Source organism: Sciurus vulgaris (genome assembly GCF_902686455.1).
Source record: "Sciurus vulgaris genome assembly, chromosome: 3".
Lineage (NCBI taxonomy): Eukaryota > Metazoa > Chordata > Mammalia > Rodentia > Sciuridae > Sciurus > Sciurus vulgaris.
In genome coordinates this window covers 46,285,374-46,306,500 of record NC_136463.1, presented here as the reverse complement: position 1 = coordinate 46,306,500, position 21,127 = coordinate 46,285,374, and the positions used below count along the sequence as shown (strand labels likewise).

At 41.6% G+C, this 21,127-nt stretch overlaps 1 protein-coding gene and 1 long non-coding RNA gene across 5 annotated transcripts in view; one reads left to right on the top strand and one right to left on the bottom strand.

Annotated features, from left to right (window-relative positions):
- Positions 1-559: 559 nt before the first annotated feature.
- The window catches only part of LOC306656491, a 40,865-nt gene continuing 20,297 nt past the window's right edge, over positions 560-21,127 (bottom strand). Inside the window, exon 4 of one of the 2 annotated variants that reach the window (XR_013762524.1) lies at positions 560-960. This is a non-coding gene — a long non-coding RNA (uncharacterized lncRNA). Of the gene's footprint in view, positions 961-7,138; positions 7,259-21,127 lie in introns of those variants that run through there. The other variant, XR_013762525.1, reaches the window with a different exon arrangement.
- Positions 5,333-6,753, top strand: LOC306658034 (uncharacterized protein). Of its 3 annotated transcripts, XM_079134674.1 has the most exons (4): positions 5,333-5,655; positions 5,758-5,879; positions 6,098-6,192; positions 6,437-6,753. In XM_079134674.1, exons 1-4 carry the CDS (start codon positions 5,458-5,460, stop codon positions 6,670-6,672), a joined length of 651 nt encoding a protein of 216 aa, XP_078990800.1. In that variant the 5' UTR covers positions 5,333-5,457; the 3' UTR covers positions 6,673-6,753. The 3 variants fall into 3 exon arrangements, with proteins under 3 accessions (XP_078990800.1, XP_078990799.1, XP_078990798.1); XM_079134673.1 differs by having other exon boundaries at positions 5,333-5,879; positions 6,443-6,753; XM_079134672.1 differs by having other exon boundaries at positions 5,333-5,879.

The following is a 21,127-nucleotide window of genomic DNA, read 5'->3' as shown; positions in this document are numbered from 1 at the left end:
AGAAGTGGTCTCAGCCATATGTGGCTTCACTCTTCCAGGCAACAGCTGGGACCCAAGTAAGACACAACAGCATAACTTGCTTTGAGACTCATTCAAAGTATTGACATAATATTACATATCTCACTGTATGATTCACCCATTCATCCTTTACTTTCAGCTATTAACTATTTTTATTTCACATTTACATTCAAATTTTTCCACCCTTGAGAGGGACATAAAGGGAAGCTACTTTGCAAGTCTCCACTGCTGTCATCAGGATCCTACTTAAGCAACTGCCTTCCCCCACCCATCCCCGTCCATTCCCATTCCTTCAGGGTGGGACACTACTTGTGTACAAAACAAGTGGCTAGCTCAACCACTAGTTAACAGACATGGACTGCAAACCCCAATTTTTCCAAATTGTTTTATAAAAGCAAAAACCAATTTATGAAACCCTTAGAAATTGTATCATGGTTTAAAAGTCAAAAGAATATAAATATAATCGGACCATCATGATCCCCATTAAGAAAAAATTATTATTTGTACCAGGATCCTCTCATGGGAAAATCCCACAGGCATATGAAAATCTTCCCCAATTGCTCTTTATCAAATCTCCCATATGCAACCTCCCCAGTGGACACCACTGCTTGGTTCCTCATGTTGAATAAAACCCAACGTGGTGGATATAGATAAAGGAAGAGGTGGGGGAAATACAGAGTAAATCATACGTGCTTTGCAGGGGATGCTCCTTCTGTGTGGAGTGTCTTCTTTCTCCAACTTTGGAACTCTCATTCATACTTCAAAGCCCAGTTTAAATGGCATCAACTTCAAGAAAATTGACACAAGTCTCCCCATTCTTCCAACAAAACCACTGCTACCTGTGGCCACACAGAGGAAAACACACTCTCCAAAGTCATTAACAGCTCATAGCTCTGTGAGCTTGGGGCAAGACCTTCAGCTTCTCTCAGCTTGTTTCCTCATCTGTAAAATGGAATGAACACAAAGCACTTAGTGCGTGCCTGGAACACAACAGATGCTCAACAAAATGATACTAAATTCTTTCATTACTTTCATATCCCACACAGCTGTGAGCACAGTGCAAATACATAATACATGCTAAATATTTGCAACATAAATTCTTAAGTTTGACTAAAAGCATAGGTGCTTATTTAACTTGGTAAAAGGACAAGTAACATTAGAACCTACACTCTTCTTTAAGACTAATTATTGTGGGTCTTATAATCATAAAAGTCCCTCTAAAGTCTCCACTAATAATGGCAGAAGCCATCAATTAAGAAAATCATCAAATATATCAACAATCTATTAATCCACTCTTATCGGAGGGGCATTGGTTGTATTTCAGCTGTCCGGCTGCACAGTAGGGCTGGATTTAGGTGGAATATTCAGTTTGATTTCTAGCTCTCTGCCAGCACTGCAAGCTCTATGAAATGATGATTATATGACAATGTAGCTAATATAAATACAGACAGAGACAGAGATATGCTGAGAGCATCTAACCCAGTTCCAGGGATATTTAAATTCTGAATACACGATGGCTCTAAAACTGAGAGAAAAGTAGACTAAATAGTTGAAAGGGGGCTTAAGCCCCAGCTCTGCCACTTGTCATCTAGGGGACATTGGGCAAGTCATTAACTCTCTTTGATCTCCAGTTTCCTCATAAGCAAAATGGAGATTTAAATACCTGAATGCAGGAAAAGTGTCAGGACTGAATGAGACACACATATAAGTGAGGGCTGTTCAAATCACCTCCCTGCCTGGAGCATCCCTTCCTCTGCTTCTGCCAGCATTTGTTCATTCAATGCAAAGACCATTAACTAACCACCTACTGTGTGCCAGAAACCACACCTGGGACTGAAGACACAGTGCCTGGCCTGGTGAAGCTCATACATAGCCTGGGGCAGACCCAGATAATCAGTCAAAGAGATATGGCAGGAGCCTGACAGAAGGTGATGCAGGGGAACAAAGGGACATAAAGGAGGGTGGGAGACCCAACAGGGTCTGGGTGGAGGGGGTGGAGGGGGTCACAAAAGGGCTTCCCCCAAGGGCTGTGTGCTGGCCTTCATGCAACCCTGGCTCAGCATTCACCCATCCTTTTCTGTCCTCATGGCCATGCTGGACGGCAACTCTACTGCCAGCATCCTTGGTAGTTCTGTAAGATGGATGGTTACAGAGATGACCTCGAGGCTGAAGGAGGCTGTGTTAGATTCCCAGAGCAGCCAGAGCAAAGTGCAGTAGCCTCCCCACCACCACTACCAAGCCCCAAGAAGGCTCCAAACCATAGATAGCACCAAACCCTGTGTGGGTGTTTTTCTTCTATACATAACCTACCTATAATAAAGTTTAATTTATAAATCAGGCATATTAAGATTATGAGATTAACAACAATAAAATAGAACAATTATAATAGACTGTACTAGAAGTTATTTAAAACTTACAAACACTGTTTCTGGATTGTTCAGACCATGGTTGACAAGGTATCAGAACCCACAGAAAGCCAAATCATGGATAAGGGGCAACTATGTACCACAGTTGGTGGAGGTCTTTAACTACACAAATCTACTGTCTCACAATTCTGGAGACTGGAAATCCAAGATCTAAGTGTTGGCAGGGTTGTTCCTTCTGATGGCTGCAATAGAGAATCTGTTTCAAGACTTCCCCTGCTTCTGTTGGGTTGCTGGCAACCCTTGGCATCCTGGGCTGGTAGAAATGCCACCCAGATCTCTGACTTTCTGTCCCCATGTCCTTCTCGCCACATGTTTCTGCTCAAATTTCTCCTTTATGTAAGGACACTCATCACATTGGATTGGGTCCACCCAAATCCACCTCTGTATCAGCAATGACCCTGTTTCCAAATGTTGTCACATTCTAAGACACTGGCAGTGAGGACTTCACCATGTGCATTTTGATGAGATGTGAGTCAAGCCTTAATAGAAGCTCAAGTCTAAACCCTCTTCCCATTGCTGCTGGTGGCTCTCCCTGCACCCTGGGCAGTGCCAGATGGTTCCAGAAAGAGTAGTCAGCTCCTGTTCCCATGTACTCTCCTCACACTCCTAGAAACAGCCTCATGGTACCTTGTAAGAATTATGAGTATCAGCTGGCAAGGGCCACACCCCATGGGGACCCTCCTCAAACATTAGATTCTAAAACTCTAACCTCTTCCTTGTCCTTCCAGTCATGTTGTATAAGTAGCTTCTTTCTGTCCATCAAGGGCGGCCTCTGGAATAGCCTTGTCCCTGGCCATTCCTGGTTCATGTCCATATGTAATTCCCATTCCTGGGGCAGAAGGATGGACTTTCTGACTCACTCCTACTAGCAGAGGTGATGTGACTTCTGAGACTCAGTAATGACACTGTGGCCTCGAACATGGCTTTTCTCTTGCTCACATGCTCTGATGAAGCTGGTGCCATGTTGTGAACTTCCCCATGGAGATGCCCACCTCAAGGAACTGAGGGAGTCCTCCAGGCAATGACAATGATAAACTAAATTCTCCAGTCCAAGCATCCTACAAGGGACTGCCAAGGACTGCTTGAGTGAGCTTGGAAACAGATCCTTCCCCAGGTTGAGACCCTGGATGAGACTACAGGCCTCAGCTGACCCTCAATGGTTGCTTTGTGAAGCATCCTGAGGCAGAGGATTCAGTGAAGCCATGCCCAGCTTCCAGGCCCACAGAAAAGATGAGATAGTGAATGTTGTTTGGATTAAGAATCCAGTTTTGCTTTTGTGTGTGTGTCTGTGCGCGTGTGTGTGTATTGTTCTGCAGAAATATGAACTAACCCAGTGCAGTTACTATGTGTTACTCAGTGTTCCCACTTTCCTCTTTCATCTTTCAACAGGTATTTAGCTAATTCCCTATATTAAATTGTCATGATTTCTATTTTCCAGATTAGACATTGACTGGCATAAGAGGACATCTAAGCTATGACCTAAGGACAACTAGGGGTTAGCATAGTACCAGGATGGAAAGAGCATTTCAGGAACAGACAACAACATATTCAAAGGTCCAGGCACCCTTCATTCATTAAACCTATTTACTGAGCACCTAACTCTGTTCCTGGCTGAGTACTAGGTGCTGCAAATGAAGTCATGCATGAGAGAACCAAGTCCTGGCTTCATGAAGACTGCCTTGGCACACTAAGAACAAGGCATCCATGACACAAGGCTAACACCAGGACACCTGAGACAGCAGACACCCAAGGCTTCCTTGCAAGTGACCAGGCACTGCCCTTGCCTTACTCAGTCTAGGCGTGAGATAAGTAACCACCTCTAAGCTTTGGCTTTTCACTGGCAAAACACAGATAACCTGCTCTCCCCTCACAAGACTGTGGAACTGATCAAATTAGGGTTGGAGGCTTAAAATCAGCTTTCTAGAGAAGACAGAACACTCAAGGCAGGGTAGCTCTACTTTTAATAGCTAGAGCTCCCAACCTAGAATGATCAAGACTTTCATCTGCCCAACAGAGGAGCTGGCTGCAGCCATGATTGGGGTTAACAAGATTCAACAAAGAGCCTACTGCTTCTGGCCCCAGCCAGCAGGTTGCTGGTCATTGATAAAATATAGGCTGTGATACAAAAAAAACCTCCTTGTGGTCCCTGTCCCATAAATCATCAACCACCAAGGACCACTGAATTACTTTCGGAAGATGGATGACACCAAGCTGGAATGCTGCTTAATAAGGTTTCCTTTTAAATAATTCAGTGTAGAAAGCTGAATTTGAGAAATGGGGTCTTTGCACCAGCTCAGCCCCATGCATGCTATCTCTGACAGCTGCTTTCAAGATAAACACGTTTTCTTATGAGCTGCCAAGGTGTCTGTGAGGATGGAAGAAAATTTACTACCAGGTCCCAAAAAGTACCTACTGTTGCTTTAGGACTACATACTGGTTTCATTTTAGCAGCAGTAGTGTGGTACTCACTGTTTATAGGACTACTAAGAATAGCTATCATTTTTTACTGTTTTCCTCACTTATAAGTAAGTTCTTCCAGGGTAGGGATTTAATACTGGTCCAACCTGGGATTTACCCTGTCCATATTACCATCTGGTACATGGCAAGTACCTCATGCATATTTGTTGAAAGAATTAACAAATGAATGATCAATGTAACACCGAAATTTAGCTATCGTTTATTAAGCACACTCTATGTGCCAGGCTATGTGCAAAGTAATCACATGAAACAATCACATGAAGTGAGTCCTGTTACTCCCTCCATTTGACTGATGACATGAAGCCCAGAGAGGGGACATGACTTTCTCAACATCATGCAGATAGTGGATGTTGAAACTTGGACTCAAACCCATGCCTTTCAGTGCTGTGACACCTGGACCACATCCCTCCTGGACTCATGTCAACTGCGCCACAGAGAACCATGTCCTGGGTGTCCCCACACACAGAGCCTCCTGTCTGGGATCAGCCTGTTTTCTCCTCTCCAGAGGCCATGTTCTGCTGGGACTCGAGGGATAATGCTCCCCATGCAGGGAGCTGCCACCTCTTGCCAGCTAACACACCAGCCTGAAGCTGCTCAGGCTTCTAACTATTCCCTGGGCAATTCCTCCTTCAACTCTCCCAGCCATTGTTCTGCTGGGGCCCTCCGGTCCCCTCTGGGACAAGCCCCTAACAGCTTTGAATACTTCCCTCAACTCCATCCCCAGACACTTCTGGTGGGTCACACTTTGGCACTGACTCTGTCTCCTCCATGCCCCAACCCACTGGCACAGGTGGCTACACAGGTGGATGACACCAGCCCTGCATGTGTCTTGCAGGAAAACTCTATGGACAGCCTGCTGCAGACCCCTGAGTCAGACTTCCTCCATGACTCAGCGTCCTCCATGTCAACCATGTCGTGTTCTACCACCGAACACAAGTTCGACATGATGTTGCAAAGGTAAGCACTGCCCAGGTCACATACAGCTCTAACACCTGGAACTGGCCCTGCACCTCTCTGAGCCTCAGCCTGCTCCTCCAAGCAATGTGGTGCCACCAAGACTGACCTCATGGGAGGAAAGGCCAAGCCTCTCCTGCTGCCGCCCTCCATCCCTCCTGGGTGGTCTCCTCACTCCTGGGCTTGCACTTGCTTCACTATCCACTTGGTGATATCCACAGCCAGGTCAGCGAGACTGGCCCCAACATGGAGGACCAAGGCCCCAGGGTCCCAGCCCTGAGAAACAACCTGGAGCCCATGGAGGAAGAGGATGAGGGTGAGCAGGACTAAGGTGGGGGGTGTGAGCATGTCGGAAAGGGATGGGGCTGGACATGCAGAGCAGATCTTCCAGAAACTGGGGTGGGGCAGGAACAATGACAGCAGAGTTGTCACTATCTGCATGCATTCTGGGGACAATGCCCAGGGCTGGGTCTCTGTGTGGAACTGTGTGCAAGGCAGTGGGAAATACTTTGTCCCTGCAAGGAATATGGGGACTTTGTTGACCTTTGCTCCTCTGGCAGCTGCAGGCCCCCCTCCCATACTCGTGGAAACTCTACCTCAACTTCCACCACCTCCACCACCTGAGGGAAACCTGGGGCTGGAAACACCCACGATGGCCAGTGCAGTCCAAAACCTCCTGCTGGCCCTTCAGGAGGCACTGCTTACTGAGAACGACCCAGATCCTCCATTCCTCCCCCCTGCCCTTTCTTTATTCCTTCTTATTATTTTCTGTGTTTATTTCTTTGTGTATTACTAGGTTTTTAGAAAATTAAAATATTTTCTTGTTTTTAAAAGACTCACATTATTGGCATTAAGTACGGTCTCTAAACTGAGCACTGATCACCACTATGTAAATGCAGAAACACTTGTGGAATTCGGTATCCATACCCACTCCCTCTCTTCCCATCCCCTCCAGCTAGTCCCCAGCAACCCCTTAGCCTCTCTCATGGCCTAGTCTGCAGTTTTCCAACCAGTGCAGTCTCATTTCTCCTTGGCCACGTCATTGTGGAAGGGACTAATTAAGTTTCCTTAGGAGGGGAAATGCCATAAGGGTCTAAGTTTTATAGTTTTTTACTTACTGTGGGTGATCCCCCATGGTCCTTTTTCTTCTTCATTTTGAGACAGGTTCTTGCTCAGTAGCTGAACCTGACCTCAAACCTAAACCCTTTGGTTCAAAGCAGTTATTTGGAATCAGGGTGGGGGGCGGGGTTGCAACTCTTATCTGCAATGCCTGGAGAAAAGGTAAATCAACTCTGGAACAGTTACACCAGGGAACACATCCGGCAGTGAAAACAACAGTGTCCAGCTCCATGTCATTAGGCAGGTGGATCTCAACACCAGGGCTGAACAAAAGAGTACGCAGAGACGTCACTGATGGTAACATCCACAACAAGCCAAGCAAAATAATGAAGCACTTAGAATCATACACACTCACAGTAGACTGTAAAGATAAGTAGGTCAGGATGAAGGAAAAGACAGGAAACTCCAGCTCAATGTCCATTATCACCTCCACCAACTGAGAGAGCGCCAGCCTCAGAAACACCTTCAGCAGCAGCTTCAGGCCTGTGGCTCCTAGTGGCCCCACAGACAGCACTGCCCTCTGAGCAACCCCTTGCACCTGCTCCCACCCACAGCTGCCCTTTCCCTCTCCTCCCTTTGATTTTTTCTTCCTTTTGGATTTTCTGTTTTTATTAAAACTAATTTCCTTTAAAATTTAAGACTATTTTTAAAATGAGTTCAGCTCCTTGGCTTTAAGTGCCTCCCTTCAACCTGTATCTGGTACCCATACCCACCTGCTCCCCCTCTCCCTCATACTAGTCCTCAGAAACACTCATCATTCTCTCCCTGTCATTCACCTCTTTGGCTCTTTCACATCAGTGCAGTCTGACTTCTGTTTGACTACTAACATTGGAAGGGACTGTTTGAGTTTGAATTTTCTTTGAATGGTAAATCCCAAATAGATCTAAAATTTTTATTTTTGTTTTATTTGTACTAAGGATTGTCTTCAATTCAATGGTGATAGAGCCAAGCAGAACTGGGCACCCCAGTATCCAGGCACCCACATTCCAGCAACAGCCACCTTTCCAGCTCATTTAGACAGGCGCTACTGAGAAAGACGTTCGTTACCTTTGAATTCCTTGATGACAAATAATCAGGACACCCCACATCCAAGCAGTCTCTGCTGCCACACTGCTCTCCCCCAGGCCCCAGCCTCAGGACAGCACAAAGGCGCAATATATGGAACAGGGTGCTGTACTGGTTCAGTCACTACAGGGGAATCATCAGGGTTTTCATGAGAAGGAACCAATCATAGTTAAGAGAGCAATACGTTCTGTATCCTGACTTCCCATGGACGTGGATGGCCTCTGGCCACAGAATGAGAGCTACGTTTTGGGCTGTATCCAAGCTCTCAAGGACCACAGACTCAGGATGACCCCAAAGACAGATTCCTACAAAGGTCCTATGCTAGTTCTGACACTGCCTCAGAAACATCAGAGTATTTATGAGGTGGCACAAATCGGTGATGTCAGTCAGCCAATGACATATCCATCCAGGCCATACCACAATGTAGTGCTCCTGTGCAGTCACATGCCTTTCCTTCTGAGTGTGGGTACCAGGGAGCAGAGATAGGAGTGAGTGATGGGAGATTGTGAGTCTGGTGTCCTGTCACTGTCACCCAAGGACAGGGCTGGCAGGAGGAATGGGAGTTCACAGGGTGAATCCTGGGCCCCCAGTGTCATTTCCTGTTCTCACAGGACAGAACTGTGTGTGACACAGAGTCTGTATGAAGTGTGCGGAGCAGAGTTCTCTGGGGACAGGAGCTATGGATTAAACATACTTTTCTCATTCTAAGACTCATGTTGAAATTTAATCCCCATCATGAGATGTGCACCATGATCAAGTAAGGTTCACTCCAGGGATGCAAGGATGGTTCAATATATGGAAATCAATAAACATAAATCATCACATCAAGAGGATTCAAGACGAGAATCATATGATTATTTCAATAGAGGCAGAAAAAGCAGTTGACAAAATGTAGCATCCATTCATGTTGAAAACACTAGAAAAACTACCTCAAAACACTATAAAAGCTATCTATGCTAAACCCAATGTCACCACTGTACTAAATGGAGAAAAACAAAGCATTCTCGTTGAAAACTGGTACAAGACAGGGATGCCCTCTTTCACCACCCTTACTCTACATATCCTTGAGAACTAGCCAGAGCAATTAGACAAAGGAAAGAAATTAAGGGATACCAGGAAAAGAAGGGCTCAGACTATTCCTTTTTACCAAGGGAAAGAGGGAGTGGGGACAGAGATGCTGAACTTGGCTTCTCCCTGATGCACATCACTTCTGACCACGGTGGACCCCCTCCTAGAAATCAATGATTCTGTATTTGGAAGAGTGAAAAACTACACATGAAAGTTTCTAGAACCCATAAATAAATTCACCAAAGTAGTAGGACATAAATTATCACCCATAAATCAATTGTGTTCCCATAAACCAATGATGAAGCAGCTGAAAGAAAAATCAAGAAAGCTATTCCTTTCACAATAGGAAAAAAAAAAAAAAAAAAAAAACACCTTGGTGAAAGGTGAAAGAGCTCTACAATGAAAAGTACAGAACACGAAAGAAATAAATTAAAGAAGACCTCAGAAGATGGAAAGATCTCCACATACTTGGATAGGCAGATTAATATTGTCAAAACAGCCATACTACCGAAAGTGCTATACAGATTTAATGCAATTCCTAGTAAAATTCAAATAATATTCTTCTTAAAAATAGAAAAAGTAGTCACAGAATTCATTAGGAAAAATAAGAGGCCCAGTATAGTCAAAGCAATCCTTAGTGAGAAAAGTGAAGCAGGAGACATCTCAATAAGAGACCTCAAATTATACTGCAGAGCTACAGTAACAAAAGGGCACCGCAGTTGGCACCAAAACAGACATGAACACCAATGGAACAGCATAGAAGACACAGAGACACACCCACATAAATATAGTTATCTCACACTAGACTAAGGTGCCATCAACATATGTTGCAGAAAAGATAGCCTCTTTAACAAATGGTGCTGAGAAAACTAGAAATCCATATGCAGTAGGATTAAATTGAACCCCTATCTCTCATCCTGCACAAAACTTAACTCAAAATTGGTTCAAGTACTGAGGCATCAGACCAGAGACCCTGCACCTACTAGACGAAAAAGTAGGCCCACCTCTCCATAATGTAGGCTTAGGAATCAACTTCCTCAATAAGACTCCTGAAGCACAAGACAAAAAATCAACATCAGTGAAGGGGATGGTATCAAACTAAAGAGCAGAGCAAATGATCAAGAACGTGAAGAGAGAACCTACAGGATGGGAGAAAAATTTTCCCACCTGCACTTCAGAAAAAGCATTGATCTCCAGAATATACACAGACCTCAAAAAACTTAATGCCAAAAATACCCCAAATAACCAAATCAATAAATGGGCAAAGGAAGTTAACAAGCACTTCACAAAAGAAATACCAATGGTGAACAAATGTATGAAAAAATGTTCAACATCTCTAGCAATGAGAAAAATGCAAGTTAAAGCTACACTGAGATTCCACCTCACTCCACCTCAGGATGGCAATCATCAAGAATACAAGTAACAATAAATGTTGGCAAGAATGTGGGAGGAAAAGTTCACTCATGCATTGCTGGTGGGACTGCAAATTGGTGCAACCACTTTGGAAAGCGGAGTGGAGATTCCTCAGAAAACTTGAAATGGAACCACCATTTGACCCAGTTATCCTACTCCTCGGTGTATACACAAAGGACTTAATATCAGCATACTACAGTGATGCAGCCACATCAACGTTTATAGCAGCACAATTCACTATAGCCAAGCTATGGAACCAACCTAGCTGCCCTTCAACAGATGCATGGATAAAGAAAATGTAATACATAAACACAATGGAATATCACACAGCCCTAAAGGAGAATGAAATTAAGGAATCTGCTGGTAAATGGATGGAACTGGAGACTGTCACGCTAAGTGAAATAAGCCAAACCCAAAATTCAAAGGCTGAATGTCCTCTCTGGTATGTGCACGCAAAGCCACAATGAGAGAGGGTGGGGAAGGGAAGAACAGAAGCTCATTGGATTAGACAAAGGGGAATGAAGGGAAGGGAGGGGGAATGAGAATAGGAAAGAGAATGAATCAGACAAAGCTTTCCTATTCTTATATGTGGATACACACCCAGTGTAACTCCACATGCACAACCACAAGAATAGGATCCTAGAGTAACTTATATCCCATGTGTAGATAATATGTCCATATGTCACTCTACTGTCATGTACATATAAAAAGAACACATTTTTTAAAAGACTAAGGGCAGCCCACTGGGCAGAACACAGGGAGTAGGCAGTGCCAGGATGGTGCCAAAAGATTACCTGCTGAAAGAGTGTGGCAAAGGGCATATCACCATGAGTTAGGCACCAGACACCTGGCAGCAGGAATGCCCGGCCCACCTGAGGTGCTGCCTGGACCCCAACAACTATACACCCCGCCACCCACTACCCCCTGCTGATGTGGGTGGGGGCACAGCCAAGCATGCCAGAAGGCACCAGGACATGCTTTGGTTGCCAATGCTGATCTGCCTGGGTTTGAGCACCCCACCCTGGATCACAATAAACAAATGCATCCTCATGACTCAAGAAATGCACTCCAAAAATGGAAACTTATTTCTTTGCAACAATCACCTAGATGTCAATTAACACGGAAGCAGAAAAGGGACACAAATGTTTTAGCTCAAGCTTTTGCTCATACATACTTTGCTCCTTCCTCAACATCAGCATCTCAGGAATCCTCCTCTGTTTCCCGAAGTTCTTCTCACTGCTTGTATAACAAACAAAAACAAATAAAAACATGCACAACACAATGGGAAGGTTCATGGTTCTGAGAGGGGATCTGGCAGGTGATGACTTTCCATGGTGGTCTGTGGACGCCACTGTGGACAGTGCCAATGCTATGGTTTGGATAAATGCCCCCCAAATGCCCAAGTGTTTTTTTTTTTTTTTTTTATTGTAAACAAATGGAATACATGTTGTTTCTCTATTTGTACATGGTGTCAAGGCATACCATTTGTGTAATCATAAATTTACATAGGGTAATGTTTGATTCATTCTGTTATTTTTTTCCCTTCCCCCACCCCTCTCACCCCTCTTTTCCCTCTATACAGTCCATCCTTCCTCCATTCTTTCCACCCTCCTTACCCCTAACCCAAATATCAGCGAGATCATTTGTCCTTTAGGTTTTTGAGATTGGCTTATCTCACTTAGTATGATATTCTCCAATTTCATCCATTTGCCTGTAAATGCCATAATTTTATCATTCTTCATGGCGGAGTAATATTCCATTGTATATATACATCACAGTTTCTTTATCCATTCATCAATTGAAGGACATCTAGGCTGGTTCCACAATCTGGCTATGGTGAATTCAGCAGCTATGAACATTGATGTGGCTGTATCTCTGTAGTATGCTGATTTTAAGCCCTTTGGGTATAGGCCAAGGAGTGGGATAGCTGGGTCAAATGGTGGTTCCATTCCAAGCTTTCTGAGGAATCTCCATACTGCTTTCCAGAGTGGCTGCACTAATTTGCAACCCCACCAGCAATGTATGAGTGTACCTTTTTCCCCACATCCTCTCCAACACCTATTGTTGCTTGTGTTCTTCATAATCACCATTTGAATTGGGGTGAGATGGAATCTTAGGGTAGTTTTGATTTGCATTTCTCTTATTACTAGAGATGGTGAACATTTTTTCATATATCTGTTGATTGCTTGTAGATCTTATTCTGTGAAGTGTCTGTTCATATCCTTAGCCCATTTGTTGATTGGATTATTTGTATTCTTGGTGTAGAGTTTTTTGAGTTCTTTATAGATTCTGGAAATTAGCGCTCTATCTGAATTATGAGTGGCAAAGATATTCTCCCACTCTGTAGGCTCTCCCTTCACATTACTGATAGTTTCCTTTGCTGAGAGAAAGCTTTTTAGTTTGACTCTATCCCAGTTGTTGATTCTTGCTTTTATTTCTTGTGCTATGGGAGTCCTGTTAAGAAAGTCTGATCCTAAGCCAACTAGTTGAAGATTTGGACCTACTTTTTCTTGTATAAGATGCAGGATCTCTGGTCTGATTCTGGGGTCCTTGATCCATGTTATGTTGAGTTTTGTGCAGGGTGAGAGACAGGGGTTTAATTTCATTCTATTGCATATGGTTTTCCAGTTTTCCCAGCACCATTTGTTGAACAGGCTATCTTTTCTCCATTACATATTTTTGGCACCTTTGTCTAGTATGAGAAAATTGTATTTCTTTGGGTTTGTGTCCATGTCCTCTATTCTGCACCATTGATCTACCTGTCTATTTTGGTACCAAAACCATGCTATTTTTGTTACTATTGCTTTGTAGAATAGTTGAAGATCTGGTATTGCGATACCCCCTGCTTTGCTCTTTCTACTGAGGATTGCTTTAGTTATTCTGGGTTTTTTATTCTTCCAGATGAATTTCATAATTGCTTGCTCTATTTCTGTAAGGTACATCATTGGGATTTTAATTGGAATTGCATTGAATCTGTATAGCACTTTTAGGTAGTATGGCCATTTTGAAAATATTAATTCTGCCTATCTAAGAACATGGGAGATCTTTCCATCTTCTAAGGTTTTCTTTAATTTTTTTCTTTAATGTTCTGTAGTTCTCATTGTAGAGGTCTTTCACCTCTTTTGTGAGCTTGATTCCCAAGTATTTTATTTTTTTCGATGCTATTGTGAATGGGGTAGTTTTCCTAATTTCCCTTTCTGAAAATTCATCACTTATATATAAAAATGCATTGGATTTATGAACATTGATCTTGTAACCTGCTACTTTACTGAATTCACTTATGAGTTCTAAAAGTTTTCTGGTGGAATTTCCAGGTTCCTCTAAATATATAATCATGTTATCAGCGAACAGGGATACTTTAGAGTTCTTCTTTTCCAATTCATATCCCTTTAATTTCTTTGGTTTGTCTAATTGCTCTGGCTAGAGTTTCAAGAACGATGTTGAATAGAAGTGGTGAAAGAGGACATCCCTGCCTTGTTCCAGTTTTTAGGGGGAATGCTTTCAGTTTTTCACCATTTAGAATGATATTGGCCATGGGCTTAGCTTAGATGGCCTTTACAATGTTAAGGAATGTTCCCACTACCCCAATTTTTTCTAGTGTTTTGAGCACAAAAGGGATGCTGTATTTTATCAAATGCTTTTTCTGCATCTATTGAAATAATCATGTGATTCTTAACTTTAAGTCTGTTGATATGGTGAATGACATTTATTGATTTCCAGATGTTGAACCAACCTTGCATCCCTGGGACAAAACCCACTTGATCGTGGTGCACTATCTTTTTAATATATTTTTGTATGTGATTTGCTAAGATTTTGTTGAGAATTTTTGCATTGATGTTCATTAAGGATATTGGTCTGAAATTTTCTTTCCTCAATGTGTCTCTGTCTGGTTTAGGGTATCAGGGTGACATTGGCTTCATAGAATGAGTTTGGGAGGGTTCCTTCCTCTTCTATTTTATGGAATACTTTGAGAAGTATTGGAATGAGCTCTTCTTTAAAGGTTTTGTGGAACTCGGCTGAGAACCCATCTGGTCCTAGACTTTTCTTTGTTGGTAGGCTTTTGATGACCTCTTCTATTTCATTGCTTGAAATTGATTTATTTAAGTTGTGTATGTCCTCCTCGTTCAGTTTAGGTAATTCATGTCTCTAGAAACTTGTTGATGTCTTCGAGGTTTTCTGTTTTGTTGGAGTACAGATTTTCAAAATTGCTTCTAATTATGTTTTGTATTTCACTTGTGTCTGTTGTGATATTTCCTTGTTCATTCCGAATTTTAGTAATTTGAGTTTTATCCCCCTTTCTCTTTGTTAGTGTGGCTAAAGGTTTATCTATTTTGTTTATTTTTCAAAGAACGAACTATTTATTTTGTTAATTTTTTCGATTGTTTCCTTTGTTTCAATTTCGTTGATTTCGGCTCTGATTTTTAACTATTTCCTGTCTTCTACTATTTTTAGTGTTGGTCTGCTCTTCTTTTTCTAGGGCTTTGAGCTGTAGTGTTAAGTCTTTTATTTGTTGATTTCTACTTCTTTTGTTGAATGGGCCCCATGAAATAAATCTTCCTCTAAGTACTGCTTTCATAGTGTCCCAGAGATTTTGATATGATTTGTCTTTGTTCTCCTTTACTTCTAAGAATTTGTTTATTTCCCTCCTGATGTCTTCTGTTCATTCATCATATAATAGTGTATTATTTAATCTCCAGGTATTGGAGAAGTTTCTGTTTTTTATTCTGTCATTTATTTCTAATTTCAATCCATTATGATCTGATAGAGTACAAGGTCGTATCTCTATCTTCTTGTATTTGCTAACAGTAGCTTTGTGGCATAAGACATGGTCTATTTTAGAGAAGGATCCATGTGCTGCTGAGAAGAAAGTGTATTCATTCTTTGTTGGATGGTATATTGTACATATGTCTGTTAAGTCTAAATTGTTGATTGAGTTATTGAGATCTATGGTTTCTTTATTCAGTTTTTGTTTGGAAGATCTATCCAGCGGTAAAAGAGGTGTGTTAAAATCGCCTAGTATTATTGTGTTGTGGTCTATTTGATTTCTGGAATTGAGAAGGATTTGTTTGACGTACATGGATGAGCCAATGTTCGGGGCATAGATATTTATGATTGTTATGTCTTGCTGATTTATGCTTCCCTTAAGCAGTATGTAATGTCCTTCTTTATCCCTTCTGACTACTTTTGGCTTGAAGTTCACATTATCTGAAATGAGGATGGATACTCTAGCTTTTTTGCTGTGTCCGTGTGCATGGTATGTTTTTCCCCATCCTTTCACCTTTAGTCTATGGGTATCTCTTTCTATGAGATGAGTCTCTTGCAGGCAGCATATTGTTGGATTTTTCTTTTTAATCCAATCTGCCAGTCTATGTCTTTTGATTAATCAGTTCAGGCCATTGACATTCAGGGTTATTATCGTGATATGATTTGTATTCCCAGTCATTTGACTCATTTTTGTTTTTTGACATGATTTGGTTTCTCCTTCATTTGGCTATTTCTTTAGGCTAGTTCCTCCCATTGCTGATTTGCATCGTTGTTTTTCATCTCTTCCTCATGGAATATTTTGCTGAGAATGTTCTGTAATGCCGGCTTTCTTTTTGTAAATTCCTTTAGCTTTTGTTTATCATGGAAGGATCTTATTTTGTTGTCAAATCTGAAAGTAAGTTTTGCTGGGTATAAGATTCTCGGTTGGCATCCATTTTCTTTCGGGGCTTGGTAAACGTTGTTCCAGGCCCTTCTAGCTTTTAGGATCTGGATTGAACAATCTGCTGATATTCTTATTGGTTTCTCCCCTGAATGTAATTTGATTCTTTTCTCTTGCGGCCTTTAAAATTCTGTCTTTATTTTGTATGTTAGGTATTTTCATAATAATGTGCCTTGGTGTGTATCTGTTTTAGTTTTGTATATTTGGAGTCCTATAAGACTCTTGTACTTGGTTTTCCATTTCATTCTTCAGATTTGGGAAATTTTCTGATATTATTTCATTGAATAGATTGTTCATTCCTTTGGATTGTTTCTCTAAGCCTTCCTCAATCCCAATAATTCTTAAATTTGGCCTTTTGATGATATCCCATAATTCTTGTAGATTCTGTTTGATTTCTTACCATCTTCTCTGGTCAACTTTGTTTTTAAGATTAAATATTTTGTCTTCAATGTCTGAGGTTCTGTCTTCCAGGTGTTCTATCCTATTGGTTATGCTTTCTATGGAGTTTTTAATTTGGTTTATTGTTTCCTTCATTTCAAGGATTTGTTTTTTTTTTTTTTTTTCAGTATCTCTAACTCTTTATTGAAATGATCTCTTGCTTCCTGTATTTGCTCTTTTAACTGTTGATTATCATTTAGTGCCTGCATTTGCTCTTTCATCTCATCCTTCAATGCCTGCATTTGCTCTTTCATCTCCTCGTTTGCTTCCCTGATTGTTTTAATTATGTACATTCTGAACTCCCTTTCTGACATTTCTTCTGCTGTGCTGTCACTGGGTTTTATTGATATAGTATCTAGGTTTGTTTGGGATATTTTCTTCCCTTGTTTTCTCATATTGGTCAGATGTGAGTGGGACTCTGAGATATTGCAGATTTCCTCTATTCGCTATAGTGTCCCTGTAGATTTCCAGTGTATTACCTCCCAGCCTTCAGTAGCCTGAAGTCTTAGAGGAACTTGATAATGCAGTGGTTCCGAAGAAAGCTGCCCCTAGTCCGCTACTGGTTCCAGGGCTTGGAGCTGGCTGTGTGCAGAAAGGCTATCACTGGGCCATCTGCTCTGAGAAGCTGGCATGAAAGGTGTCTCCCACTGGAGGGAGCTGGGCTGCTTGGGGAAGTCCCTGGATGCCCTCTCCTGGTCCCTGACGCTGCCTGTGAGCCAGAGCTCGCCGCTGGTGGGACTTGAAGCTGGTTCTGTGCAGAAAGGCTCTCACTGGGTGGCCTGCTCCAAGAAGCTGGCTGTGTGGGAGGAGCCCACCGCCGGAGAGCAGGGCTAACTGGGGAAGACTCTAGCTGCCCTGCCCTGCTCTGATAAGCTGCCCCTATCCGGGCCTGCCACCCAGGTCGAGCTTCATCTGGTGGGAGAGACTCACCCCATGGCTCTATTTTAGTATGAGTCTCTCAATGCCTCCCCTTCTTGAATCCTGGGTTCTGGAGTGAATGGAGACGCAGTCACCCTCTAGTCCACCATCTTGGATCGCCCACCCAAGTGTTTTAACCCTTTCAGTTTGAGATAATATCAGCACTTACACCAAAATTGCACCACTAACAGGGAGTCCTAACTGGAAAAAGGTGGGTCACTAGGAGGGTGCAAATGAAGGGGAGATTAGGACCTCCAGGAGCCTCTTTCTCTTTTGCCTCCTGGTTATCATAATGTGAGCACCTTCCTCTGTACTTGTTCCTGCCACAATGTACTGCAAAATCCTCAGGATCAAATGACCATGAACTGAAACCTCTGAAATCATCAACCAAAACAACTTTCTTTCTTTGTAACTTGCCTTATCTCAGGTATTTCTAACAACCATGGAAAATTGACTAAACAAAGCCAATAATACCAATGGCTCAGCAGATGCCAGGGCGGGAAAAATACAACAACAAATGGGGTCTTTTCACAGTCACTTTACTGAATCTTCTATTCCCACTCCAGGGTGTTGGGGGTCAATCCTCCCAAGGCAATTCCTCAACTTGAATCCCTTCCTTATTCTAGCTGATATCAACATTAGCAATGTGCTACATGCATGTGAACATATGTTCTCTGTTGATAGAAGAACTTGCTGCCAGCTTTTGACACAATGCTCCACAATCACACTTGAACTTACTGATATTTTAGGGTTTTTTTTTCCATGTGAAGAGTTTCCTGGGAATATTTGCATTTTTCATTTTCCTAGATGCTGCCACACTGCTTTCCACCAAGGCTGGTCCTGTGAGCACATTGTGAAAGCAGACAGCCTGATGGGTGTACGGTGCTGTCTGGTGTGTCTTTAATGATCCTTCCCTGCCTGGAGGAACTGCATGCTCTTGGATCTGTACTTGGGTCTCCTAACTCACGCCTCATCTCCTATATGTCTGCTAGTCCCTTCTTCCTTTGTAAGGAAAGTGCAACTTGTGATGAACTCAAGTTTTTGCTGAAGATCAACCCATGATGAGACTGCTCACCTTTCTGCTATAAATGTGCATGTAAACACATCTTGGTTTCCCAACTCGTTAATATGTTTTGATCTTAATCATTTATTTCCTCCCAGTTTCCTTCAGTATTTAAACCAGGCAGGTCCTCTTATTATTGTCTTGTTATTTTAATGTAGAAGTCATGAAGGTCTAATTTCTCCACAAGCTAGAATCACCCTGATAATGAACATAATGAAATCAGAGCTGAACTCAAAGAAATTCAAATAAACAAAACTGAAAAAATTGACAAAAGTTGGTTCACTGTTTGAGAAAATAAGTAATACTGATAAACCCATAGTCACACTAACAAAGATGAGGAGAGAGAAAACTCAGATTACTAAAATTCATGGTGAAAAAAAAAATTCCACGATGGAAACTACTGAAATACACAGATAATTAGAGATGATTTTGAAAATTTGTACTCCCAAAACAGAAAACCATGAAGACATGGACAAATAATTAGAGACATATGAACTACCCAAACTGAACCAGGAGGACATACACAATTTAAATAGATCAATTTCAAGTAATGAAATAGAAGGCATCATCAAAGCCTACCAAGAATAGCCCAAGGAGAGATGAATTCTTAGCTGAGTTTTACAAGACCTACAAAGAAGAACTAATACCAATACGCCTCAAAGTATTCCAAAAAATAGAAAAAGAGGGAACCCTTTAAAACTCATTTTATGAAGCTGTATCACCCAGAAACCAAAAGCAGACACAGACACATCAAGGAAAGAAAACTTCAGACCAATATCCCTGATGAACATAGATGCAAAAGTTCTTAGAATTCTGACAAATCTCATACAAACTCATATTAAAAGTTAGTGCACCATAATCAAGTGGGATTCATCCCAGGGATGCAAGGGTGGTTCAACATCCAGAAATCAATAAATTTAATTCATCACATCAATAGACTTAAAGTTAAGAAAGAATCATGATTATTTCAATAGATGCAGAAAAAGCATTTGATAAAATATAGCACCCTTTTATGCTCAAAACACTAGAAATAATGTGAATAGGAAGAACATACCTCAACATTGTAAAAGCTATCTATGCTAAGCCCAAAATCAACATCATTCTAAATGGAGATAGTTTATCTTTCAGTTTGAAAGCATTTCCTCTAAAAACTGGAACAAGACAGGGATGCCCTCTCTCACCACTTCTTGAAACTCTAGCCAGAGCATCTAGACAGACAAAAGAAATGCAAAGGATACAAATAGGAAAAGAGGAACTTAAATTGTCACTATTTGCAGACCACATGATTCTATATTTAGAGGATCCAAAAAATTGCACCAGAAAACTTCTAGAACTTCTAGAATAAATTAATTCAGCAATAGCAGGATATAAAATCAACACCCATAAATCTAATTTATTTCTACTCACAAGTGATATATCCTCTGATAGAGAAATTAGGAAAACTACCCCATTCACAATAGCCTCAAAAAAAAAAAAAAAAAAAAGCTTGGGAATTAATATAACAACAGAGGTCAAAGACCTCTACAATGAGAGCCACAGAACACTAAAGAAAGAAATTAAAGGCCTTAGAAGATGGAAAGATTGCCCATGTTCTTGGATAGGCAGAATTAATATTGTCAAAACAGTCATACTACCAAAAGCATTAATGCAATTCCAATTAAAATCAAATGTCTTTCCTCATAGAAATAGAGAAAGCAATTATGAAATTCATCTGGAAAAATAAGAGACCTAGAAAAGCCAAAGCAATCCTTAGCAAGAAACAGAAGCAGGGGACATCACAGTACCAGATCTTAACCTATATCACAGAGCAATAGTAACAAAAACCAAATGGTACTGGCACCAAAATAGACATGTAGACCAATGGCACACATAGAATTCTGACACAGAGAAAATTCCACAGAAATAGTTATCTTATACTGGACAAAGGTGCCAAAAAATGTACTTCAGAGAAAAGATAACTTCTTCAACAAATGGTGCTGGGAAAACTGGAAATCCATATGCAACAAAATGAAATTAAACCCTGTTAATGGTTTGGATGTGAGGTATCCCCCAAAATCTCACATGTACGTAAATGAATGAGAAATGATTGGGTTATAAGAGTCTTAACCCCATCAGTGAAGTAATCGCTAATGGGATTAATTGAAGTGGTAGGGTAGTAGGGTAGTGTGTAGCTGAAGAGGTGTGAATTAGGGCATGGCTATGGAATACATATTTTGTATCTGAAGTGTGAAGTCTCTATCTCTCTGTCTCTCTCTCTCTCTCTCTCTCTCTGCCTCATGATGATGAAAGCTGCTTCCCTCTGCCACGCTCTTCCACCATGATGTTCGTTCTCACCTCGAGCCCCAAGGAATGGAGCCAACCTTATATGGACTAAGACCTCTGAAACAGTGAGCCTTCAAATAAACCTTTCCTCCTCTATAACTGTGCTGGTCAGATCATTTAGTCACAGCAGCAAAAACAAAC